This window comes from Artibeus jamaicensis, unplaced genomic scaffold (genome assembly GCF_021234435.1).
Source record: "Artibeus jamaicensis isolate MK-2021 breed Jamaican fruit bat unplaced genomic scaffold, CSHL_Jam_final contig_3243, whole genome shotgun sequence".
In the NCBI taxonomy this organism is placed as follows: domain Eukaryota; kingdom Metazoa; phylum Chordata; class Mammalia; order Chiroptera; family Phyllostomidae; genus Artibeus; species Artibeus jamaicensis.
In genome coordinates, this window is record NW_026521766.1 from 927,759 (window position 1) to 954,231 (window position 26,473).

Genomic DNA, 26,473 nt, shown 5'->3' on the forward strand with positions numbered 1-26,473 from the left:
AAAAAATGTATCTCTTCTCTGTTTTGTGTGTTGTGTGTGCTTTTTAATGTTTTGATGACTATCTTCTGAAAAAATGGAAAAAGCTAAATTTCAGTCATCATTTTATACTTAGAATTAATGATGTGTAAACAAAATATACAAGTGCCCTTTTAAAAGTTGTCATATTAGAATATTTTAATTTTTGTTTAAATCTTTTTAATTTTATAGTTTTGGGTCACTCCACACACACCCCAAGCTACGTATACATATAGGTCAGTAATTTCATATTCGTATATATTGTCTATTTTTATTACTTGTCTAATATTACCAGTTTTTGCATTTTGAATTTTTTACTCTTCATGGAAGGACTAGAAAAATTAGAAGCTTACCTATTTTATTTAGTTAGAAAAATAACTGAGTAACTCTTTTAAAGTTTAGCTAAGGAGTGTGAATAAAGAGAGAAAAAAATGTGCCAACCAAAGTGAGACCATGAGATGAAAGGAGACAGTGTAAGTTTATTAATAAAGTAAATAAACTCAACTAAATCTCATATGACAACAGTAGGTAGAACCATGTTGCTAATGTGCTTTTAGCACAACATTATGTGAAAATGTTTTATAAAACAAATTAATTATTGAGAATAAAGTTTCCATAACGCGACTTGTATTAGGGATGAGAACCAGTTATTAGGTTGTAAAAATTATGTATATAATATATATTATATGTGTGTGTGAGGTGAGAATGGTGGGTGCCGAGTGAAATTTATGTGTGTGCTGCTCTTAAAAGGGCCAGTTTTCTGTAGTAGAAAAAGATCTAGGACAATGTAATTCAAAGTGCAAAATTAAGAGTATTTGTCTTCAAGTGTAAAAGATCGAAATCTTGAAGCAACTGGAGAAGGAGGCACTTAGAAAAGGAGACGGGAGAGTTCGACTTCAGAGTGGATGGCGGGGAGTGCTCCCGAAAGGGCCCAAATGCTTAGGAGCTTTGACAGCACACTGGTAGGTGAGAGACAGACTCTACACGGCATGTTTTGAGAACTCCTGTATTGAAGAAATGGATAAGAATGTTGCCAGGAGCCTGCATCTTCAAAAAAGAGTTTCATTGGTCAGGAGAGAATCGGAAAGGAATTGTTTGCAAAAATAAATTCCATGCTGAAAATGATTTTTGTATACTACATCTTGTCCTCTTTCTTCCTGGGACACTCAGAATTCAGAATAGCTTTTGAAAGAGGAAGTGTGGTTTATTATCATATATAGCAGATTTCCAAATAATTTGTTTTCCAAAAGTAAAAATGATCAAAAGGAAGTTAGTCAAGTAATAAAAATTGCATGGGGAAAAATGGGTGATCAGAAGCCTGAATTTTTTTATTGTTTGAGAAATAATTTTTCAACTATACAATGAACATTTGGACGTGTTAATTGGGCTCATAGGCAAGTTCCCCATTCTATTTTCACTGAAAGATATGCACATATAATTGTACTCTTTGGTGGAAGTAGCACTTTTAAATTTTCTTTATTCCTTGAAGTATATTACGTTTCTTTCACTGCTAAGCAGACAACACCATAACATTGGACAACAGATATTTCTTATTTTCACAATTCCCATTATTATGATGTTCTAGAGAATAGTGAGGGTGACTGTGAAATTTTAAAATGGGTTTATTAAGTTGAAAAAGAAACCTTTCTGCTAATGGAAACGTTTTTCTTTCTAACCAGAAGGCTGATAACAGACAAACTACGGCACAGAGAATGAAAAACTGCCCTGGCTTTCCAGTCCTGGGTTCACAGGAGATGTACCAGACCATCTTCTGTCTCAGCCTTGATGGATTAGGAACATAATTCTAATCACTTAACTTGGAAGGTAGTTTCATTTTCAGTAACATGGGAGTTCCACCCAGGAGTCGAAATTGACGATGGTACTTACATCTATTTTAGAACAGAAGGAGTAAAAAATTGATCTAGTCTGAAGTTTATTTTTGTTTATTTTATATTCAGCCCAATTTTACTCTAGCCTGAAATTGTAGTCTATTGGAGCAGTGTGATGTCTTGAACATCTCAGTAAAATATCTTACAAATATTTATTACTGCTTTCAGATAGCAGTAAGCTGATGTCATCTCTATCACTAGGGGTAAAAACAATTTAAAATGCCATTGATCCAACAGCTTTCCTGCTAAGAGTTATTTTGCTTTTCTTGCTGGATTCACTTGTATTATGAAACAAGTTTGAATACTCTAGTGCCAAAGGGTTTACAAGGTTTGGAAGTCCAAATAAGACGCTGGAACAACAGTTGCAAAATCAAACCTCAGGGGCTGCGATGGCCCTGACCATCAGTTCTACGTGTCAGTGAGGGCTTCAGTGGGATTGCAGCCATGAGCAGGAAGCTGGTAGGAACTTTGTTCTGGGAGACACTGTTCAGGATGAAAGGAGAAAATATGCCATCGGTCTAATAAATTATAAATTTACTTCAAACTCAGATTTGTGAACTTTGTAAAATTTGTTGCTTTTTCTTTCCAATATATCTAAGAACTAATAGATCTCTCTTTCCAACAAGCCCCTAAGAAAAGAGAACTCTTTAGTTAGCTCATTCTCAATACTAATATTATCTACACAGAACTCTATATAGAATGTTGACAATTATTTTTTTACCCTTAACCCTATGAAATGCATGTTAATATCATTATCACAATTGACTAAGAGGAGTTTACTTGTTAAGGCACATCGTTAAATAAATAGAAGAGTCAAAGCTTGAACCCAAGTATTTCATTCCAAATTCTTTCATCCGTCCACTTACCAGAGCTATCATACAGAAGTCCTTTAATAATGCTGCACTGACTAGAGCACTTCCAGTCTCTGTTTGCTCTTTCAATTCCTTAAATTTTGGTCATTTTTAGGTTAGAGCTTCTCTTATCATTACATGTATTTTTCCCATAACCTTCAACTACTTATTTGGTTACCAAATTTCTATCTCCAACTCTCTGTTAGACATATTGGCTTGGACACCTCAGAGTGTCCTGTACACTACACATGTACAGTTAAATGATCTTGTCTTTCAAGGGTGTCCCAGTTTCTCTATCCCTATCTCAGTAGTCTTGCAAGCGCCTAAGACTTACCTTGCAAGTCGTGGAACTTGGGGTATTGTTATCTTTAATACGTCTACCTTATCTCTCACCCTACAGTACCCCACAGCCAGACTCCAAGTCCTCCTTTTATTTCTTCACTTCTTCATACTTCTTAAATGTCAGTCTCTGTCTCTGTCACTGCACCCTGTCCCAACTCCATCTCTCCAGGGCCACCATCCTACTTTGGGCTACTTACCTAGTCTCAAGCTCTGCTCAGCTTCCTGAATGGGTCTCCCTACTTGAAAGTTTTACTCCCAATCCATTCTTCACATTGTATCCAAACAGATCTCACTTAGAAGCAATCTTATCTAGTGTTTCTCTTAATATTTTTTAATCCTCGCCTGAGGATATGTTTATTGGTTTTAGAGAGAAAGGAAGGGAGAAAGAAACATAATTGATCAGTTGCCTCCAGTACACACCCCAACCTTTGCATCAGACCCCTCCAGTACATCAGACCCGCAACCGGTGTACAGGGTGACACTCCAACCAACTGAGCCAGCCAGCCAGGGCTCTCTCACTTAATATTCTTCAGAAAGACCTTTCTGTGGATAAAGGAGAAAGTCCAGTTTCCTTAGCATAGCAATTTACCTCGGCAACTAAACTCATCACTTCTCTTTCTTCCAACCTCATATTTGTGTGGCAAAAAGCCACAGACAAACCTAAATTTTTATTATGCATTAATAAACTTTCATCAAGGATTATCGAAATAATAATGACCAATATCATATACTACTGGTTTAAATAGAAATGTTTCATTCATTTATTTAAAGATTCTAAACTATATTTTTATTTGCATTTCTCCAAGTATTTCAAAAATTGTAGTTAAGAGCTTGTTTATCCCCATTTTATAAAGAAGCACACTGAGTCTAAGAAGTCAAATGACTTCTCCAAGATCAACATAGAGTATGGAAATAGGACTCTATTTAAATCTCTCTAGTGAAAGTCTAGAACCTCCATTATACTGTACACTGTACTGCCTCTGCCCCTGGATCTTCCACTCAATGATAAATAGCTGATAAAGAGCCAAACTACATCATTTAAGTTTTCATTCTTATTTGGGTTTCTTTCCCTAGATCTGCACCATGTGAACATCATAGTTGTGTATCATGAGTGCCCCTATCCAAGCTCCTAATCCACAAGAGCATCACCGTGCACTAAAAGTACATTTGAAAATAAACAGGCTTCAGGGATGGTTAAGACAGATAATAATAGACTGATTAAGGGTGGTGGATCATTTCTGACACTGCATAAGATTAAATATGGTAATCAGATTTTGGATTTAAACAACCCAGACAAATCCAAAGTAGAACAAGACAAGGTCCTCAAATCTTTATTTCATTTTCTTGCTTTTCAAAATATATATTTGTGTTTAATTCATGTCTCTTTTAGAGCTGAGGGATCTATAAAGGCTTTACCCAGGTGAGCTGATATATATTTTCTTTTAATTTTTTATTTTTGTATGCTGTTTTAAATGAAATACTTTATGCTGTTTTGAATTGAATACTTTAATCTTTGTTGTCCTAAATTAGTGGCTTAGCAAAGCATAATAGCAAAGGGAAAATTATTTGAATTTTATACATGAGGATAATTTAACAATGTATTTCTTTACAGTCACAGAAAATCCAACAGCTGTTTGTAACTCTCTCCGTTATCAGAGAGCAGGGTTACATCCAAAAAATTCTCAGTAGTCAATGTGTTTAGGCCTCTTTTATTTGGGCTAAGAAAGACATCATATGCACACTTGACTAGCCACCAGCCATATCCTAATTTGGTTAGGATAGCCATATCATATCATTTGGTTACGTAAAATAGTGCATTTGCAAAGCAAGGAAAATGCAATTGACAAGCTAGGCTTCCAAGCATAATTGAAACTCATTCTGAATTCAGGCAGGGTCAGTTTCATTTCAAAGCAGTAATTGTTTTGAATTCCCATGTTCTGCTGTGTTTCTATGGCAGGATTAAGTTTACTACCAAATGTAAATTTGATTTAGTTAGTAGGATTTCTCTTCATTAATTTTACCTTAATTTTACTTGCATAAATGTTTTTATTTAATTTTTGAAATATATTAATCACCCTAACATTGTGATCTGATCTCAAGAAAGGACACATCATGGATCACTCTTTTCTATAACAATAATAGCAAGTACTCTGGGATTTAAAGCAATTTAATAGGCAAATATTCTGGCTAATATTTGTTGTGTAAATAATCTCAATTCAAACTTTGCAGAATGATGCATTTGCAATTTTACTGTCAGTTGTTCTTCGCTTTTGATGGCATTTATAATCAGATTCCTTTCACAATTAGGAATTTCAATGGTTCTTCCCACCTTCCTCATTCTCACTCAGAATTAAAATATTAGATGGCTTTTAATCTCCCTTTTTTTCTTCCAGAATTTAACATTCATTGTTTTTTATTTTTAATTTCATTGCCAGATTACCTTAATCTTGAATAAGTATCCTCAAATTCTTTACTGGAAAAGAAAACCGAAAGCTAATTTCTATTTTCTACTTATTTTTCTTTAGATAGTGCCTCAGTGGCTAACAATTCACTTTTTAAAAAATATTTTATATGAAGTCCTTTAACTTCTCAAACAAATCTATAGTAACCATGTGATGAAATTACAATCAGCATGCTCGTAAAATGGTCTTGGTGTCTTCTCTTCAGGGGGAATATCATCTAATAACCAGATTTTCAAATAGGTCTTTAAAAGGACATACCAGGTAAAGGACACTTGGACAAAACCAAAGGTGGGTAAAACCAAAGGGTGAGAAGTGGGAATGGCTGGGGTGGGGAGCATTGGGGGGAATGGAGACAATTGTACTTGAATAACAATAAAAAATATGTAAATAAAAAATTTAAAAGATATAAAAAATAAAATAAAATTACATACCAGAAATTTAAATGTGATGGGTCAAATTCTTGACTCTCATCAGCTATGAAGCCCCTTTCAGAGACCAGTTCCAGATTATTTTTGAAAAAGAATAGAAACTCTAAGATCCGATTTGTGAAGGTGTATGCTAACTGCACAAAACGCCCTGATATGCTGCTCTCATCTCTTGGGACTGCCTGGACCTCAGTGAATTTGAGAAATGGGATGGAATGTTAGCACTAATTATCTGCCCAAAAGAAATCCAATCATAAAGTGATGAAATTAACCTGGCAGATTAATTCTAAGCATAATTATCATTGGCCAGACTGCAATTTACACACTTTTTTATGAAAATGGGCAAAAATACAGCACCATCAGTAGTTCAAGGTATGTAAAAGGAAGATCAGCGGGAAATAGCAAGCATAGAACAATTTAAACTAAATGCCATTTTAGTGCTTTCAAAAACATACATTAGTTTGGATTAAGCTATAAAAATGTATTTAGTGTCTAAGGTAAGTAATTATAGAAAATACTTAAAAATTGTGATTTCTAAGTTATTGAAGATATCTCCTCTAAACCTTTTAATAAGGACTTTGAAGTCCCACATCTTGTTTACATTAATGTCCTTATCAAATTATTTTTTTCAGAGGTCACAGTAATTTCGAGGTAATTCAAGTTCTCTTGAATTATGAATTATAAACAAGTAATGAGGTTTAACATTGCCCAAAGTACAGTAAAAATTGCTAAAAATAAAATGTCTCTTACTAAATAGCAGATGATGATAATATTTCCACTGAAACATTTGAAAGAACATGTTGATTGCAATCTTCTGAATGACTTGAAGAAGTAGAATTAACCTACAGCCATTTTTTAGGGTATTATGAGTAAACCATAGTTTTTTGCTTAGGGGGTAAGAAGAGAGATTTTGAATGTGTTTTAAACACTGACTTGACATTTTTCTTACTCTCGTTAGAATTTGGCACTGTCATCGCATATCAGGTTCAGGTTTTTGTTGGTTGATTTGTTTTCGTTCTAGACTGGAAAGGAATGAAGATGTTTTGTTTTGCACAGTCAAAAACTCCAGTGTCAGCAAAACTGCTGAGATGTGACCCTAGGGAATAAAACTGCCTCAGGAAACAAATTAGAGGGATTTCATATTTTGCCAGAATTACACACAGAGGTTTCTGTATGAAAATTAAGACAGTATGTTCAAATTCTACTTCAGACTGAGGATTAAGGTTGAGTGTTTCAAAATTAAGAGGATATCATTTAAACCCATCAAGCGCTGGCAATTCAGCAGTTCGGTTTGCAGAGAAGTATGGCTCTTCTGTAATTCAGTTACTGGAGTAGTAGCCTCTACTTTAATAAGCAAAATGGGAGACGGCACTTCTCTTCAGAAAACTCAAAGGCGTTCTTCATTTGATTAATAGGTAGTGAAAGTCTTGGGCAGAAAAAAAGAAGTTCCCGAGATCTTTTCAATTAGCCTTTTGTACCTTTTTCTTAATAACTTTTACGAGGTAACTAATGACATATTCAAATACACATATGTGCTCTACTATGTCTCTTTATCTTAATGAAATACACCATTTTAGTAAATTTTTTATTATTTTTAAATATGTGTGTTGAAATGAAGTTATCACTTTGTGTCTAGTTGAAAACAGTGTAATTAGCCAAAAAGAAATAAAGTATCCCATGGGACTTGAGTGACTAGAAATGGATTTCTCAAGATAAATTCTGAAAGTCTGTGTGCTGGTCAAGGTCAGAGTAGGAGAAAACCATAATTACAGATTTCTTGGATGTAGCAATTGAAAAAAATTTTAGAGTAGCCAGGGTTCTAATCATAGTTGAATAAGGTGATTTCTCTCCATATTCTGCTATTTAATTCATGTCTCATTCTGCAAGTGGGATTAGCTAAACTTGCACTCTAAGAGTCCTTCTGAAGCCCAAGAGGAAATTAATCAAAGCAAAATACAATTCTTCAGGGTTTTCTAGTCTGATAGTGTCATGATAATAACACAGTGTATAAACTGTACTTTCTAAAGTCAGTGACTTTACTGGTATGCAAAATGGTTTCAGGTGGTGCATGTGAAAATATTTTATTATTTTTTAAATTATTTATGATTTGCCCTGGCTGGTATAGCTCAGTGGAATGAGTGCAGGCCTGCAAACCAAACTACTATGGTTCAATTCCCAGTCAGATCACATGCCTGGGTTGCAGGCCAGTTCCCAGCAGGGGGTATTTCTCTCCCTCTCTCCTTCCCTTACCCTCTAAAGATAAATAAATAAAATCTTTTAAAAATTATTTATGTTTTTCTTTTACATGTGTATTAGCTACAACCCAAAATTATATATATATGAAGCTAAATTTAAAAATTAATGAATCAAAAATCTATTAAGCAAATAATAGCACAGCTATTTTACGGGAGTAGTAAAACTCATGAAAGTAGTACACACTATTGATATTGAGAAACAATAGTGCAAGTCGTATTCATTCATTCATTCATCCAACAAATGTTTATTAACTGCTATGTTCTTCCACATATGAGAAACAGGAGCACATCGAAGTATAAAATAGACATAATCTTTACCCTTGTGGATCCTACATTTTGGCCCATATCCCTAGTGATTCCTCAGAGGATTAGGATAATCTGAGACTCTATTCACTAAGGAGTTTTGTCTAGCTTTGCTGGGCCCCAAAGTAAATGTGCTGTAGACTTCTGTTGGCTCAAGTCAAGTTAACCACGGAGTAGCCGGGGATCTGATTTAGTCCCAGGAAGACAGTCTCACTAGGGGTGCTTCAGAAAGAAGCATGCCCTGGAAGTACTGGAGCTCGTGGGAGATGGTGGATGCACTATTATAATAGGAAGATCACGGTTTAGGTGTGTCATTTGCCCTGCCAAACATCCTCCTTCTGAACATTTCTGCTGCACTGTAATCCTCCAGGTACTTGCCAACCATTTTAGCTCCTGCAAGCAAAATCAAACACAAGATGTAAGAACACTTTGACTCTGATAAGCCAAACGTGAACACAAGGGAGACAAGCAATAAAAAAGGCAACATGATATCTTCTCACTCTAGTGGCCCTAGGACATAGCCTACTAATCTGATTGCTCAAGTTTTTAACATATATCATGTTTAGCACAGATAAAAGAAGGATACTGAGAAGTTAACACCTGATATTGATTTAGGGCACAATTTGGGTAGAGCCTCTTTACACTGGGCTGAGAAAATATAAACGGTGATCTCTCAAAAAGTTTTCTTTTCCTAGAAGTCTGTTGTAGGAAGAAAGAGAATCTGTGTCTAAACCAAAATATAAAAATAAAAAAAATGTAATCCTTAGTGTGTACCATCTGGGAGAGGAGGGATGTGAAGTGGAGTGCAATGAAACAATTCACTGCAAGTCTCCTCAAGACTACCCTGACCTGGAATCTTAAGGCTCTAAAGCGTTTTCTGAATGAGGTTCCATTCCACCCACTCAATTATGTCTGCTCCAACAGGGCTTCTGAAATCAGAATCACTTGGTGTGGGTGAAGGGGATTGGAGGGTGTGTGCTTATTAAAAAGTCTATTCCTGAGCCTCACCTCAGAGTCGGAATCTCTAAAGTGAGGCCCAAAATCTATGTTTTTAGCAAGTTGCTCAGTGGTTCATGAGCACTCTCAAGTCTGAATATCCTTATGCTGAACTGTAAATTCCTTTAAGTTTGCATTATATTTACATTTTTACCTTAAGTCCAGCTCCGAATCTTGAACCCATAACACACACAGAGTGCCAAATTCTTAAGGCTGTCTCTGTGGGAGGTACACTAGGGTTTCCCGATTATAATTTTGCTCCTTTTGCTTGAATTATTTTTAAGAAAGTGAGAGGGGAAAGGAAGAGTTTCTGAAGCATATCAGAAAGAGCCTCTACATTTAACCCAGTAAAGCATTAAAGCCTTCCAAAAGCCTTCAGTGAAAAAAAAAACTCCGCACTTTCAGGGACTTGCCATGGTGGAGAAAAAAGTGAAGCGGCATCTCGGCCTGCTTCCTCCCATGAGAAATGAGGGAGTGAGGGAGGTGGCCTCACACCTGTCCACCTGTCAAGCAAAGGGTAGACACTTTTGGAAGTGCAAGCGATTTTCATTTTTAGTTCTCCCTTCCCTTCCTTTACTGATATTACTTAATCTATCAAACCTTATTAAATATTGAGTTCAAATTTTTCTGGTTTACTAATATAAATTTTTACCTAGCTTTTAAAATGTTAGTGATAATAAGGATAAATTGCACATTACACAATGTTCTTTCCTATCCACATTTTACTTCTGCAGATTCTGATTTAACTAGTGCTGGGCGGGCATCTCGTTCTTGCAGGATCGCCCTCACCCACTAAGGTATGTTGGATGTGCTGTGGGTCAAACAGTGTGATGACATCCCAAGAAGCCTGTGTGCAAAGATAATTATTTTACATGAAAGTGCTCTCATATTTATTCTTCTGAACTTAACACCTTAGCAGACTTATGCTCCAGTGATTACCAAGAGTCTCTTCTGCAGACGGATATAAATATCCCCTGTAAGATGAACATGAATACTCCCTGGAGCTTCCACAACCTGCCCAGTGTTTGCTCAGGGAGAAGAAAAGTTGGTTTCATTGGAAATGAGATTTAGATGTTTCTGTTCTGTAATTCTAAGCTAATAAGTTATGATACTGTGCCCATATGAAAGTGTATAAATATAGATATAAAACTGTCTTCAGTGTTTTCAACAGAGGGAAGGAAGGAAAGGTGTGAAGAACAACTTGCAGTAGCTGAAATGACGTTAACTAAAGCTGTTTTATTTCCAGACACTGTGAAGTTAGCAAGAATCACTGCCCAACAACCGAGTTTGTTAAGTTTTATCCTTTCGAGCCCCATAGTGCAAGTCTGAAGTGATATATGGGCCTCATTGAAATGGCTGTTTTCCAGTGTAATTCCTCTTATGCTTATGCATACTTTAAAAAAAGTTTAAATACAGAAGAAAGTAGTTTAAAATACATGCTACTTAAAGTCAGGGGTGACAGTTAAGTTTGTACACTTAAAATGTACTTTCTAAAGTAAATAGAAATTTTAGAATTTTCTTGCCTTTGAATATTTTTAAACTTGAACTTTTCAGAATTTGTTTTAAGTGTATAAATATATTTTAAACCTTTAGTGCAAAGAACATAGGCTTTGGGTTAAAATCAAGAAAATATACGTAAGAAAAATAGACTAAAGTTGATTTCAAGTTCTACGGAAAACTGGAGCCAAAGAGCACCCCAAGGAGTATTGGATGGCACGCTGTCCTGAGTTAAGCATGTAACCTTCTGAACCAATTTCATATTTAGTCTCCTCTAGAATTTTAATAGCAATCATCACTTATATTTTTGTGAATCTTTCTCTTATTGATAACAGTACATTCCCTTTCAATGTTCCAAAGAAAATGTTTCAGCTTAGTAATACAATAGAGAATTTTTAAGTAATTTATTTAAAAAGTGGCACTGGTAGAATTTCCTAATACCTAAAAAATATTTATGTCCTAACAGTTTTCTCAGAATAATGCTGTCACTATGTAATACTGCAGTGGAAAGTACTTCCAATTTACAATTTTTCTCATTCTCCTGTGAATTATAGTAATGAGTCAAAGCTCAGTTAGAAAAAAGATCTATAAAATTTAATATAAAGGTCTCAAATGTGATAGAATTTGGCTGATATATATCTGCAATCATGGTAACTTTCCTGAGCTTTATGGCCAATTTTGCACAGAACAAATAAACACTTATGAAAAATATAAATCCAGGAAATCTGTGATTAAATTGTTGCCTTAATATATATTCTAAGGCCTAGTGCTGATGCATTTTACTTGTGGATAAAATTATAGTTTATACATATGTGTAAAGAAAAACTAAAGTGCTCAGAATTTTTTCAAAGCAGAATGAGAGGCCATTAGAGGGTTTTAAACAAGGAATGACTTGATTTAATTTACATATTTTTAAAATCTGACTGCTATGTAAATAACCAAAGGACATAAATATAGAAGAAAATCAGCCATTCCAGTTGTTCAGAATTAAAATATAAATGAATATGTATATTTATATATTTAAATATATTACAAATATATAAATGTATATGTCTTTAAAGTCTAGACTTCATATGTATAAAGTACAATTTTATCCACAAGTAAAATACATCACCACTCGGCCTGGGAATATATATTAAGCAGCCATGTGACAATAGATGGAGGGGTCAAGGAATGTTCATATGCTGAAATAACAATAACACAATGGAAGAAAGAAATTGGTATCTCAGGAAGAGAAGAAGAATCATCACAGGAAAATGGTCCCAGGGACACTTACTTCATCCACAAAATAAAAGAGATTTGATAGTATATGATACTATCAAAGGAGTTAGTAGTTTGAGTATTTGAAAATGGAGAGAATTTCTGCCTTTGTGTTGCCCGTTTACTTTCAGAAACTAGTGAATGTGGTGTCAGGAAAGTCATAGACTTTGCAGCCCTTTCCTGCCCTTGAATATGATGTCTTTGGCATAAGACCTGCATAAGTAACAGTGTAAAAAAAAAGAACTTCAGTCCATTTCTATTTCCTAAGACTGTGTGTCCAGATCATTATGAAAAATGTAGAAAGAGAAGGGATAAAGTTGAAAAAGAGAGAAATTGTGTAATACTTAATACTTTTTTTAGAGATAAGAAAGCTTAAATGTTAATAACTCGTTGTAGGAAAGATTTGAAACGATGGCTGTGTCTTCATGTAAAATTTAAAATTCTAAACCATGTGTGAAGAAATCCAATAATATTCTGATTTTTCCAAAAATAACCACTTTTAAATTTTTTGAAATATTAAATTCTTTAGTCTTCTAAAACTTTTTTTGGTGCCCCTGCATTGCTGGTGCTCTAAGCACTCTCTTTATAAATAAGTTTTACTTGGCCCTTTCAAAAAGAAGAGTGAGTGCCTGGAGATAAAATAAAGTGACTGGCTATTTCAGAGGAAGAGAGTCCCACACAAGGAACAAAGAAACAGGAGTCTAGGATGCTAAGGAACTTTCTCCCACCCCTAATTTTGCTCAGGATTAGTTTAGACCAGGTGGCCACAGCCATGCCCCATTTAACAGGCAAATAGGAAAAAATGTCTGCCAGTACTCAAGTAGAATTTGTAGCGCCCCTTACAGAATGCATATAAGACTCATGCCAATTGTTCCAGGTGCTATCAGCTAACTTTGCTGCTTCTTATGCAAGGAAGTACAGAGCAAGAGAGAGAACTAGTGTGGAAAAACACGAGCAGTATATGCATTGAAAAAATAGAATCTTTATTAGCTAGCAACAGATTAATACACAGTAGAGGAAAAAAACATTTAGAAATACAAGAGGGCACATTATTGAAGACAATTAAATAGAGATTGGGTTGTTTGTCTAATTCATGTACTGAATATTCATTAGGTAAAGTGTCTACTTCATATAATCAGTATCAGGTACTGTGCTAGGTACATATTCAACAGTATCTTCCATTTCCTGGACAAAGTTGTCATACTCCTTTTCAGTTAAAGTGCAAACTTATTTAAATATGTTCCATGCGATCAGAAACAATCCCAGCACATCTAGATCATGTGTGTCCATCCATTCAAAGGCAGAGTTTGCCCAATTCCTAATAGCCAGGGTTCTAGTCCTAAATTTGCCACCATTAATGCCATATGGAAAGCAAGGACTCTCTGGGTATGTTTTTCTCATGTAAAGAGAGAACTTTGGATGAGCTGATCTTGAAAACTTCTAGATTTTTTGGTCAAAAAATTTTATGGTTTGATCAGCTTTATCAAAGCACTCACTTGCACCTCTGATGCAGTGGTATTCTCCCAAAGTCAGGTACTGCTCAACTCTAATTATGTGTATATGTATTCTTTTTTTAAAATACATTTTATTGATTATGCCATTACAGTTGTTCTATTTCCCCCGCTTCATGTGTATATGTATTCTAATAGATATAGATGTCATTTGACTAGAGTCCTTTATAATGTATTGTCAAATGTCTTTCTTCAAGATGATTCTATAAGGTGCAATTTATAATTTCCATCTTAGAGGCAAAGGCAACTCAACCTATTAGAGATTACAAAATCTGCCAAGTAAACCACAGAGCCAGACCACTACCAGATCTTGTGAGTCAAAGCCAAGGGTACTCTCCACTAAACACAGCACAGCAGGCTGCATTTTGCTATTCAAACTATATGGGGTGATAAACAAATAATCAATAACTGAGTCAAGTGCTTTTGAAGCGTTTTTTAAAATGGAAAATCCAAAATGTGTAAGACAGGGACTTTTAAAAAAGGTTGAGATATTAGTTATGTGTTTATGATCCTCTCCCCAAATGAATCCCCATGTTGACCTTCTAAGAAAAAGGGATTATTGCTTGCCTAGTCAGCCATAGGAACTTAATTGGGCCCAGTGGGGAGAGACTAGAAAGGGCAATTGCCAAAAGAGTGCCGATTGCTTTCTATAAGAAAAGTTGCCTGAGGGAAGCAAAATCAGAAAGTATATAAAAAAGAAGGAAATATTACCTTTGCAACAGCATGGGTGTATGTGGAGAGTATTATGCTAAGTGCAAAAAGCTGGTCAGAGAAAGACAAATACCATGCGATTTCACTCATATGTGGAATCTAATGAATAAAATAAACTACCAAACAAAATGCAAACAGACTCATAGATACACAGAACAGGCTGACAGCTGTCAGAGGGGAAGAAATTTGGGAGCTGGGTGAAAAAGGCGAACGGATTAAGCAAAGGAAAAAAACTCATAGTTTACCAGAGGGAAAGTGGGGTGGGAGAGGTAGAAGTGTTTATGGGGATGAGGGATAATGGTTGTGAAAGGAGACTTGACTTGGGGTGGTGAATACACAATACAATATACAGATGATACATTATAGAATTGTATCCCTGAAACCTGTATAATGTTATTAACCAATGTCACCTCAATAAATTCAATTAGAAAATAAAAAATTATGAAGCTTTGAGAATTTATAGAGAAAAAGGGATTTGAAGTCAACACATACTATAATGTAAAAGATTTTGAATAGAGAAATGAGCTAAGAAAAATTTAAATATATTTTTGCCCAAACTGTCCACAAACAAGTCCATTTTGTTTTGGTTACCATACAACAGATAAAAGTTGAGTTTCTCTGCTGAGGTATGTAAAGGCACACAACCTGCCAAAATACACGCAAAACCAACTGCTTCCATGGGAAGCTTTCTCTTTGTATCTCTGCAGACAGTTCAATCTTCTAACAGTAAAGCAATCGAATCAGGCTTAGCTCTTAACAAAGGCAGTTGCTTATAAAAAGTGACACCTGGAAAGTTAGGAGACTGCTTTTCCTCCGAATTATCTCCCCACAAATACTTCCTATTAGCTAAGATATCATCAACAGGGATAATAACTCTTTATTTCACAATAAAAGTAAAGGATTAATTTGATCTATTACAAAGACTATATGATGTGCCTCCGATGTTATATTTAAGTATAGCATATATGATAATAATGTGATGAAGGCAAACCACCTCCCTCATTCACTTAATTTAGTAGGATAACAAACTTGATGATATTGAATTTAATCCAACTTCATTTTTAAAAATTAGATATTTCTATGAGGACAAGAAAAAATATAATATAAAGTAATCAATTAAACAGAATGTAATTTCATAATTTGCATTCTACATGTTATACATATGGAAAAACATATGTTTGAATGTTCAAGTTGTATACGATAATGCACTAAAGAGTTTGGGTGGAATTAAATGAAAAGGGAAAGTATAATTATGACTGAATGTATTCAGAGGAGAACACTGCGGGGTAACAGAGAAAGATATTATGCTATCGAGTTGGCATGGTGGTGAGATAGTCAGTAATTTTACTAACCCTAAATTCTGAGTGGAAAATAATTTCAAATTTCATGCTTTCAAAGGACAGTGAAGACTGAAGACCATCAGCTTCCAAAAATGAGGAGAAAAAGAAGGAAAGCCTATAAAAAATGGAAACTCTTGAATTCTACTATATGTATGTCCAATTCATTTGTTTTATAAGTATGTATAAAATGAACTACCCAGTGTATGTACCTATCACAGGAATGTTTATAAAAATAGGAATACAAATGCATGTAAATGTTATAAAATGATTTAGAAGTTTGGTCATAGTTATTATGTATATGTTATGTATATATGCCTGCATTAATTATTAAGAATATATATACTATGAATAAAAATGTAAGTAAAAGTATTTATTTATTCAGACAAAGGCTATTAAGACCTCAATTCTTAGAATCTGTGTCTAATATATTATTATGTATCTATCTCAGGTCTATCTTTCTGCTTGCAGAATTGAAGTGTAGTCAGTTGAAAAAAGCTCTAAATTATAAAATTGAAAAGGGCTATAAACTGAACTGCTCTTGGCATAAGGTGTTTTTTTTTAATAGATTGTAATCTACAGTTCTGGAAGGCAATCTATCAGTCTATAAACTGCTCTTGCGTACACACTGTAGTGTAAATGGGTTTCAGAGAGATATGTCTCCATGTCTTTTTTCCCATGACTTTCTCGTTATAGCTCTCCGATTATAACCAGGCCTGCTGGGAACTGTTTCAGCACTTGCCATGATAAAAACCATTCCCTCAGACTAGAAGAGAGGCAAATGGGAATGGTTAGACTTCCTAGTATGCTTGGAGAACATATATGTCAAACCAAAAGTTTGTATACCTCTCCTGAAGTGGGAAAGTTATGATTCCTTAACCTACAATTCTTTCTTTGGTTCTGAAACAGCGATTTTTTTTCTTTGCATCCTGTACTTCCATACCACCACTAGCCAAATTTCGATGGGATGCTTTTCTTTTCCCTGTTAAAGAGAATGTATGTATTTACTTTTTCAATGCTTATTTATCTATTTTATTATTTATTTTTGCATATTTTTATTGTTGTTCAAGTATAGTTGTCTCCATTTTCCTCCCACCATGCCCACCCTCACTCTACCCATCCCCACCTCCCGCCCTCCCACCCACCCCCTTTGGCTTTGTCCCTGTGACCTTCATACACGTTCCTTGATGACCCGCCATTACCCCCTTTTATCCCTCGCCTGTCTCCTCTCTGGTTACTGTCAGATTGCTCTTTATTTCAAGGTCTCTGGTTGTATTTTGCTTTCTCATTTGTGTTTGTTTTTATATTTTATATTAAAATACATGTAAGAATATATGAAATCATAGTTACATTAAGAACATTTCTAATTAATTTATAAATAATCCTTCCATAGCTTGACCTATAGAACAATCCTATTCTAAAAATAATTCTATTTTTAGCTTGACTAATTTTTCAAAAATATCCTTGTGGACAGCTGGTTCATAGATTTCCCTAACATTATTATTTACTCATTGCTCATTCTTCCTTTTCCTTCACAAACACTCTCTTTTGGATATAGTTTCAAACATAATTTGAGGTCTTCATATTTTGTCCACTATTTTTTACATAACATCTGGTAGCTCATGCTCAAGTTCACATATGGCTCATAGCAAAATACTCTAACATGATACTGCAGAGGAGTGAAGGCAAAAGCTGGCAGTTCTTGGGCCAAAGCCAGTGCCTAAATACATTGGCCTCCATCTAGGGAGAGTTTTTCAAAATGTGAGCCAATCCCCAGAAATTGAGAGATGTCAAATAATGAATCCAGACTCTAGTATAGTTCTGGAAAGTGAGGGGATCTGGCCACACTAGAACACCTCCTCTGTCATATGAAAAGCCCCTTCACTAGGCAAAAGAAGCTATCAGACCTGTTCAACAGCCTGTCTCGAAACCATTCTTAGGTATCTTTCATTCACTTTACCCACATGTTTATTTGTTACGCCATCTCAAGTTCAGTCCAGCTTGATTAGTATCAATATTATAAGTACCTGATCATGGCAACCTGCTCTTTATCAAAAAGTCTCTTAAAATGTATTTGCATAAATTTGCTCTTAAATTTTTACTTCACCTATTTTGGAAGTCTTTGTTTTAAAGTTAAGCTTAATTATATGCTTACTTCCTAAAACTTCCAAATGATATTGTGCATTCTAAGATAATTGATTTAAAATAAGATATTTATTATTAATGAATTTTGTGGGAAATACCTTGATGTACTAGAAATGTTAATCAAAATACTTGCTAAAGATATGCGCTGAATTTCATCCTAGAATTTGGAGCATCTGCTCTTTAAATGGATACACAAGTTTTTTTTCTTTTTGCTTCCTCTTAGGCGAGCCTCAGCCTACTAATCAACCATGCCAAAAAGAGGTAAAAGATCATGAAAAGGAAATCAAAGGAGACACCTCAGAGGCTGTGTTTCATCAAACTGGGGCATTAGGGAAATCTAAGGAAAATGGAGAAGAGCATATATCCGCTTCTATGAACGAAAAGCAGAGTTCCTTTTTCCTCCCTAAAGATAAGAAGCAACCTCCATCTGAGAGCAACATAAGAAGGGAGAAGGAAAATGGTGATTCTCTTCCATCCATTTCTCAGCAGCTACAGAAAGTCTTACCAGTGGTCATGTTTAATGACTGTGAAGAAACATTATCAGAAAAAATTACACTGCAGGATTTCCCAAACACAGTAGAAAGCTTTAGACCAGAAAAGGGGAAAACTATTACACAGGTAAAATGTGGGGATTTCAAAGTTCAAGTAGCACACAAGAATAGATTTTTCTGTAAAACAGAAGTGCAGTTCCCAACGAAAAAGAGATGTCCAAAATGTCACCAGTGTTACCCTGCCAGATGTATTCAAAGATGTTACTCCTCTAGAAGCTGCTCTTCTAAATACAAGACTATTTCGATAGAAGAAATAAAATCTGAGGTTCCATCTAAGCACGAAGGAGAAACTTCCAGAATGGAGAGCCCTGCATTGAAAGTTAGCATTGTAGGAAAAGGAATTAAAGTTAAATACATGAGTAAGAAACAGAATATAACAATTAATATAATTCACCCCAAAATAGGGGGGAAAACAGCTAAATACAGAAGTGCTTCCTCTGCTCACACCACTAAAGAACGTTCCAGGTTTTCTGTGCAGTCGGGCATCAGGCTGCCTGCAAAGTGGCAGCTGGAACACAAACATCAGAGTTCAGGTGGTCCTCAAGTGTCTTCTCCTATTGTGTTTGCTGTGCAGAAGGAGGAGAAGCATGACACAGCTGTGGTTTCTCTGTGCTCAACTCCCGAGAGGAAGGATGAGCCAGACCCACTGTCTGCAGTCCTGGGGGACTGGGAGTTAGAATCTGCCACCTCTCAGCAGAAGGACTTTAAAATTGGGCAGAATATGCCAGAGACCTATTTCTCTGAAGCTGAGACTCTTCTCAAAAATGTTTTTCATACTTCACATGATGCTCTAAAAACCACAAGTTTAAGTGAAACAGACTTAAGTAAAATGCCTTTTGAGGATCCTAAAAATGTAGATAGAGACAGAAAAATGAACTTTGATATCCCAGAAAATACCACAGCAGACTTGTATATACAGCAAAGCTCAGAAGGAATAAACTACTTGCCATGTACCATTACTAACATCTTCCCAGTTCAACATGGCAAAGACTCCGACTTTTATTCTTCATCGTCTCTGAATGCAAAGCACATAGGAGAAAAGGCAGCCAACATTTACTGCAAAGGCAGCAAAATAGCACCTGCAAAATATTGTGAGAACTCAAATTCCAAACCCTTCTCTTCTAGTCAAAACACTGTGATGCCTCCCACCCCATCCTGTCCACCCCACTGGGCCACCAGATATTCAGAACCTAAAGAAATCCCTGGAGATACATTTTCCTTTGATCACTGTGCAGAATTTGTGATAGACTTTGAGGAAGAGCAAGTTGATGTGACTGACAGAAATTGTAACAAAGCCACTTTGCATAGCAACTGTCATACAAATGCACAGCAACTCTTGGAAATGAAGAGTACGCAGCATCCAACTCCCAGCCTTGCACCTTCCTGCGAGCTCCCAGCTGGGAGCTCACTCAACAGCAGTAGCCACAGCTCTGTGCAGTGGGGTCAAACAGAGTCCCAGGCAACTCATGCAGATACAGCAGCTTCCAGCAATACAAAAGTGCCGGACGTGACCTCAATAACTGATGAGTTAGAGAAAATATTAATTATTCAAAGTGATAAAGAAGGTACAGTTGATTCTAATTGTCCCGTGGGAATGAAAAACCTTAAAGAGTCAGCCAGCTCTCTGGGAAATGTTGAAAGAGACAAGTTCCTCATGAGGCCAGTGGTAAAGAACATATGCCACAGAAACTTTGAAAACCTATCAAATGAGAATCATGATGAAGTCTGCTTCCAAATGGATTTTCCACCGAACACTGCTGAGTTCAGCTCTGCAGAGTGCGCTACAGATAATCTGTTTCTTATTGAGAAACCAGTGACTGGTGATGCAGACCAATACAGTAACCAAGATGAAATAAACCCAGGACTAACCAGTTTTAAACAGGAGGCAGCAGAGTGCCAAAGGATTGCCTCAATCAGGCCAAATTGTGAAGGAGATAAAAATGACCCACAGGAAAATTGCTATCACCAAATAGACACACTGCTCTCACCTCAGAAGCAGAAGGCTATGAAAGGTATGGTGTGCTACATAGAATCTTTCATGTTCTTTATTTTTACATGTTTGAGCTTTGGAAATTCTGAATGCTAGGGCTTTTCTTATTGCTTGGAATTTTTTTCTTTATTGCCAAAGATATATTGAGTATTTTAGAGTTAGATGAATACGGACAAGCATATATCACCCACTCCGCCCATAAATAGCACATAACAAAATCACCAAGACTACAGTTTAATATAAAGTAAAAAAAATCAATTTCTCTTTAAAAGGTTGACGTATTGCCAAGTCAATTTTGTGGGAGACATTAGCCTTTTGCCACTCTTAAATAATCTACCATTTCTTTCCTTCTTGCAAACTAAGCATGTTCGGAAGAATAGGAAAAATGTGTTATTGATGAAATGTGTTTTTAAACCTTGCTGTGGTGTCACAGAAGCATGGTGTACATGTCTCAGGAGGCCATATGGAACAGTAATTAAAGCAAAGGACAAAAACCAGAAATGGCCATGGCTAATCCTGACTGAGCCATCTATGGGGCCTCTGAACTCAAGCAGACCTCTGACCTCCCTTGTGCATTGGCTGGTCCTGCTCAAACCATTGACAGAACCCAGAAACTCTCCAGCCCTCAAGAGGGCTAAGATGGAAGCTTTTCCCTAAATATGTACCACTGCCCATCTGCTTTCAATCTTGGATCCTCACTATATCATTCTGGTCACTTCATAAAAAGCCCTGGCTGTTCTTCTCAGTAAGTCCAAAATATTTTATATTTAGCATTAGCATTATTACACACTGTGTATTAAATTATGTCTTGAACAAATAAAACCTTTATACTGCTAGTAACATTCCTAACTTGTCCAAAAATGAGATTTGGAATGACAGAACTTAATCGAGAAGCTCTCTTTTCTTTGCTGTCATTCTATCCCCCCATTTAAAATAGAATTAACAAAATTTAGACATGAAAATAAAATACAAAAATCACAGTCAATTACATAAGTGTTGGTATAAAATGCGAGATTTACTCTATGGAGAATATATGCCCTAAAACCACACAAAAATCTATGCAGTCATCTGCTTAATAGGAGCACCCTAAAGCAAAGGTCCACGGGTCACTGTGACTACTTCCCAGTGCCAGCACAGTTCCAGATACCAAGATGAATGACACTGATCCCAGCACTGGGTTCAGTCTGTAATTTTTAGGTCTGCAGAAAGTGGACTTGCAATAAGAGCATACCTCCAGAGCACACTCATGCTCAGCTAGATGTATATTTTTCCCACCCAGGCTGGCTCTCCTTCCCCCACAGATATGCCCCTCCCTGGAATGCCTCTTCCAGCAAAGCATATTTCCTTCAAAAAAATCAATAACTCAAGTCAGAATCCTCCCAAAGCTGATATACTACTTCAGTGGGCTTTGAAATTGTCACATTTGGTGAACCATTGAAGCTCCAGGTTCCCTGTGTTACTGTGATTATCGAAAGGCTGTTCCAATAAGTTACGGGTGGCTAACATGAGGCCCACACTCCGAACCAGCCCTCCACCTTCTTTTATCCGACCCAACACCTTGTTTCTACCTGGCGGCAGGGCCTAACTCCTTGTCCTTAGTTCAGGAGTAGTTACATTTTTACAGTCCTAAAATTACATTTGGCCCTTTGAAGGGAACTGTAAAGCTGATGTGGCCCACAGTGAAAACAAGTTTGACACCCCTGCTGGAGCTCTTGCTCCTTTATTCCTCTTCCCCCACCACTCTGTTCCAGCCACACTGACCTTCTTGAGCTGCTAGAACCTGACAGACAAGGTCTTCCATGAATCCCTTGTTTGAGCTGCTCCCACGAACTGAATCGCTTTCCCCCATGTGTCCACATGGTGTACTTCCATCTTTCCAAAGCTTTGCTCTCATGGTACCTTCTCAGTGACCCATTCTCAGACCACTCAATTTAAAACTTCAGTCTGAGCACCTCCCATCATAACCCAAGCATACTCTATCTCTTTCCCACGTTTCACTCCTACATACAGCACTTTTTACTTCTTAATACGCTAAATATTTCATTCATTCTTTTGTTCTGTCTTCTCCCACTAGAATGGAGTCATGAGGGTACGAATTTTTTTCTGGTTTGACCATTACTACATCTACACCACCAGATGGTATTGATCCTGTCATGGAAACACAATGAATGTTTGTTTAATGAAAGGATGAATTCAGTGAAGTCACATCAGGTTTCTTTGTGCAAAACTCTATTTACATACAAAAACAAAAAAGCTGAAAAATGGTTCAGAAATTTCAATGTTATATTAAAAGATATTTGAATCTATAAGTTTTGTATGGCTTTGACTCTCCTAGAGCTATGAATATTCTTATACTTTATTCAATACTATTGTTATCACACTGTTGATACCTCAGGGCAAGATTTTGTAATCTTCCAGGGTGTAGGTTGCCCTGAGAAACTGGGAAATCTTTGTACTGTTTCATCAGGAAATTATAAATTTGATATAAGCACAAACTTATACCTGTATTTTCAGACGGGTCCTTCAACTCCTCAAAGTCTGGCCAGATTAATAATCCCTGGCATGAGTGCTGCCTATAGCATTTACACATTGCACTTCTCTACACCCACGTGTGGGCCCTTGGGAATAAACTAGATTAGAGGTCACAACATGGACTGCCTACAGGAGCCAGGGATGTAATGTAAACCGGCAGAGCAGGCTGCCCGTGACAATAATGGAGCGCTGGCGAACTACAGGGAGCAATGTCCTGAGGGAGTAAGAAAGCGGGTCTGGTACGGTCAGGCTCTTTGAAGTTTCAAGATAGCTAGAGATCTGGATTTTTAATACATATAAATCTCTAGATTGTATGACTTGGAGGACAGTGCAGACTAAGCAATCTATGTAGTCTGAACTAAATAAACAAGAGGCTGGGCAATGGGCATGTGGTAGAAGGTAGAAAAGCCTGTGGCAAAAAGGAAAGAATACCAGCCTGAACTCCTCAACACCAAATTCTGGGTTCTTCCCCTGCCAGGTCAGGTCTGTGCATTCTTGAGTAAAGAGGTTTCTCAGGGACTCAATTCTTCAGTTGTAAATGGACTGAAATATATCTTTAAAATCTCTGCCCAAAAAGCCTCCGAAATTCTCTGTCAAAATAAAATTAGTGCCTGGCTGGTGTAGCTCAGTGGATTGAACTGAGTGGATTGAGCCTGTGAACCACACAACCTCGATTCCTGGTCAGGGCACATGCCTGGGTTGCAGGCCAGTTCCCAGCAGGGGACACATGAGAGGCAACCATACATTGATATTTTTCTCCCTCTCTCCTTCCCCTACCCTCTAAAGATAAATAAATAAAATCGTTGTTAAAAAGCTAAAGTTACTTTGTTCAGTGAATTAAAAGGAAGATAGATTTTTTAAAATAAAATAAAAAATAATATTAGTGGAAAAACCAAAACTAGGCTACTCTGAGAGAGCAAGAGATAATGAGAAGGATTAAACAATATTTTACACAGCAAAGGAATATTTATAATTAAACATCCCTTTGTATGTAGTATGATAAAAATACTTACATACATCGTGCAAGGTATTCTGTTTCCCTGTGTTCTTAAGAAAGTAGTGATTTGAAAAGTCCACACCAAGACAAGGAGGTATGGAGGACTGCAGCTTTGAGAAATTTGTGGTCCCAAAGTGTGCGCCAAGCACCAGGGATGAAAAGATGAATTTTAAAAATGTATTTTCTGATAGCAGAATACAACTGTTGAGACAATTTCCAACATGTTTACTTATAATGAAATTGGAGACTTTCCGCACTGGTGCCCATTTCAACACGTCTCAGTAGATAAGCAAGTCCAGTGTCCAGGGGCCAGGGGCCGGGGCCAGCTGCAATGCCCATGCTGGCTTCCATCCAGGCTCCTTCCAGATCTGCATTTTCTTCTCCTTGGCTTCCAACTCACTTTCCAGGCCTGCCTCTGCCTTTCAGCGTGGTAGCTTTCTACTTTCATACTCATGTTTCATAAACTATTAGTATGTCCTTTAATGGACTAACATATTATTCCTCCAAAGTGACAGTATGTATTTTAACAGAGTCCTTCAAGAAACTTGAGTGTCTTCATTTGAGCCCCAAGCAAATTGCCTGATTCCTAAAATGCCTCAATAAACATATATTGGGTAGCTATGGAAGGAGGGAGAGAGTTACATGTGAATGAAGGTTACTGAGATGTAGATTCATTTCACCATGGAAAAACTTTCTACCACTTTGAAGTATCAATAATTATGCTGATTCAAGTAGTAAACAGGTAGCAAATTTGAGTCTGAGAAGTGTTCGAGCTTAGATTAAATGACTACTTGGTAGAAATTATGTAGAAGTTTCTAAGCATTAAGCACATAAGGATGCTTGGGCCCAGTTACTTTCTATATTTTTGCAAACTTGAGATTCTATAAATAACAAGCAGGACCGTGGGAGTGATGCTTTGTAGTCAGTGGCCATTACAAGTGGTTCTCAAATCAAACTTCAAAACATACTGTAGGGCACATACTTTTTCCTTATTTGAGCATATAAGAAGATATCCTAGACAAAAACTTTTCCCACCATACCACAGGGCCATATTTCCATCACACGCTTTCCTAAGCCCGTAGGACTTCCTTTTTCTCCAGCAATTTCAGAAAAGAACCACTTTTAAATATAAAATATTTGACATTAGAAAATTATTCTTCTCGTGGATGCCTTCAGAATTAACCTGGACTCTCTGTCTCTACAAATAGTGGAACTACAATCCCACGGCTCTGTAAAGTTGCAGGGTACAAGGCATCTGGTTCACAGCTATAGACCAAGTAAGCAGCCGGTGGAAATTAGTATATAAAAAGTGAGCAGTAGTAAATATTATAGAATGAATGTCATTTTTCTGTTACCCTCTTACTTCCCAGGGGAGAAGTAGGAGTCAACATAGAGTTGTTGAAAATTAAAGGGATTAGATAATGACTCTTCTCCCATCAGTGTCTTTGGCCCTGACAAGTAAAACTTAAATTTTTATGCAAGGATCACTAATAATTATACATAAAAATAAAGAAGATTTGTGGATATATTTTATACATTATTTAAATAGTTCTGAGAACAAACTTCTATACTGATAAATTAGATTTTAATTTACAAAGTCCAGATTTTAAAAACTCATTTGCCTCTGGGAATAGAGTAAAAATAAAGGTTAATAGTCAGTCTCTTTTTAAATTAATATTATTTACCTTTTCATATAGTACCAAAAAGTTAAAGCAAGTAAAATTTCAATCAATTCTAACCTATCAAATTACTTTCTAGGTATTACATGCTCTGCTACTTAGACTTACTTTTACTTCATTTTTTTAGCTATTTTCTTAAATTACTTGTGTTGCTATTAGTTTATTTGTAACTTTCTTTCTTTTAATTAGTACACAGCACTGTAGCTTGTGATGACAGAAGGCAGAAGTTTTTCAGTTATTGTTATTTATTGATAAGTTATTAAGCTGTGATTTATTCAAATATAAAATTATCAAAACCTGCATGCACCGTGGCCTCTTTTCCTCTTTTCCTGATTTTGAAGCAACATGCAGCAAGAAAAGTATCATGAACTTTTTTATTCTTAAGATTAATGGAAATCAAACCATAAAGGATTTGAGTTCAATAGTAAACTTATTATCATAGATTGTATTATAACTTGTTTAGGTAATAATATCTTGTCTTATTGAGAATTCAGGGGGCATAATTAAAAATTTATTTGCACTTTGCTCCTTCAGAGTAACTAATTGATATAGTATTTTATGTACTACTGGTGCACAAGGCGTATCTGTTGAATTGACCCAACTGAGGCAATGGATCTGTGATCCCTCTTTTCTATATAAATCAATTTTTATATTATATGGCTCTTTTTTTAAGTAAAACAAGTTCAGAAAGTGAATCAGGAAGAAGGTAAACGAGATTAATCTAG

General features: G+C 36.2%; 1 protein-coding gene and 1 pseudogene across 1 annotated transcript in view; both read left to right on the top strand.

Annotated features, from left to right (window-relative positions):
• Window positions 1–4,410: 4,410 nt before the first annotated feature.
• LOC119047244 (uncharacterized) overlaps window positions 4,411–26,473 on the top strand; it is a 110,284-nt gene continuing 88,221 nt past the window's right edge. Inside the window, exons 1-3 of the mRNA XM_037142638.2 lie at window positions 4,411–4,517; window positions 15,916–16,007; window positions 18,223–20,562. Of these exons, the coding sequence (XP_036998533.2) occupies window positions 15,950–16,007; window positions 18,223–20,562 (2,398 nt within the window). The 5' untranslated portion in view covers window positions 4,411–4,517; window positions 15,916–15,949. The remainder of the gene's footprint in view (window positions 4,518–15,915; window positions 16,008–18,222; window positions 20,563–26,473) is intronic.
• LOC119047260 (uncharacterized) lies at window positions 12,399–12,525 on the top strand (annotated as a pseudogene).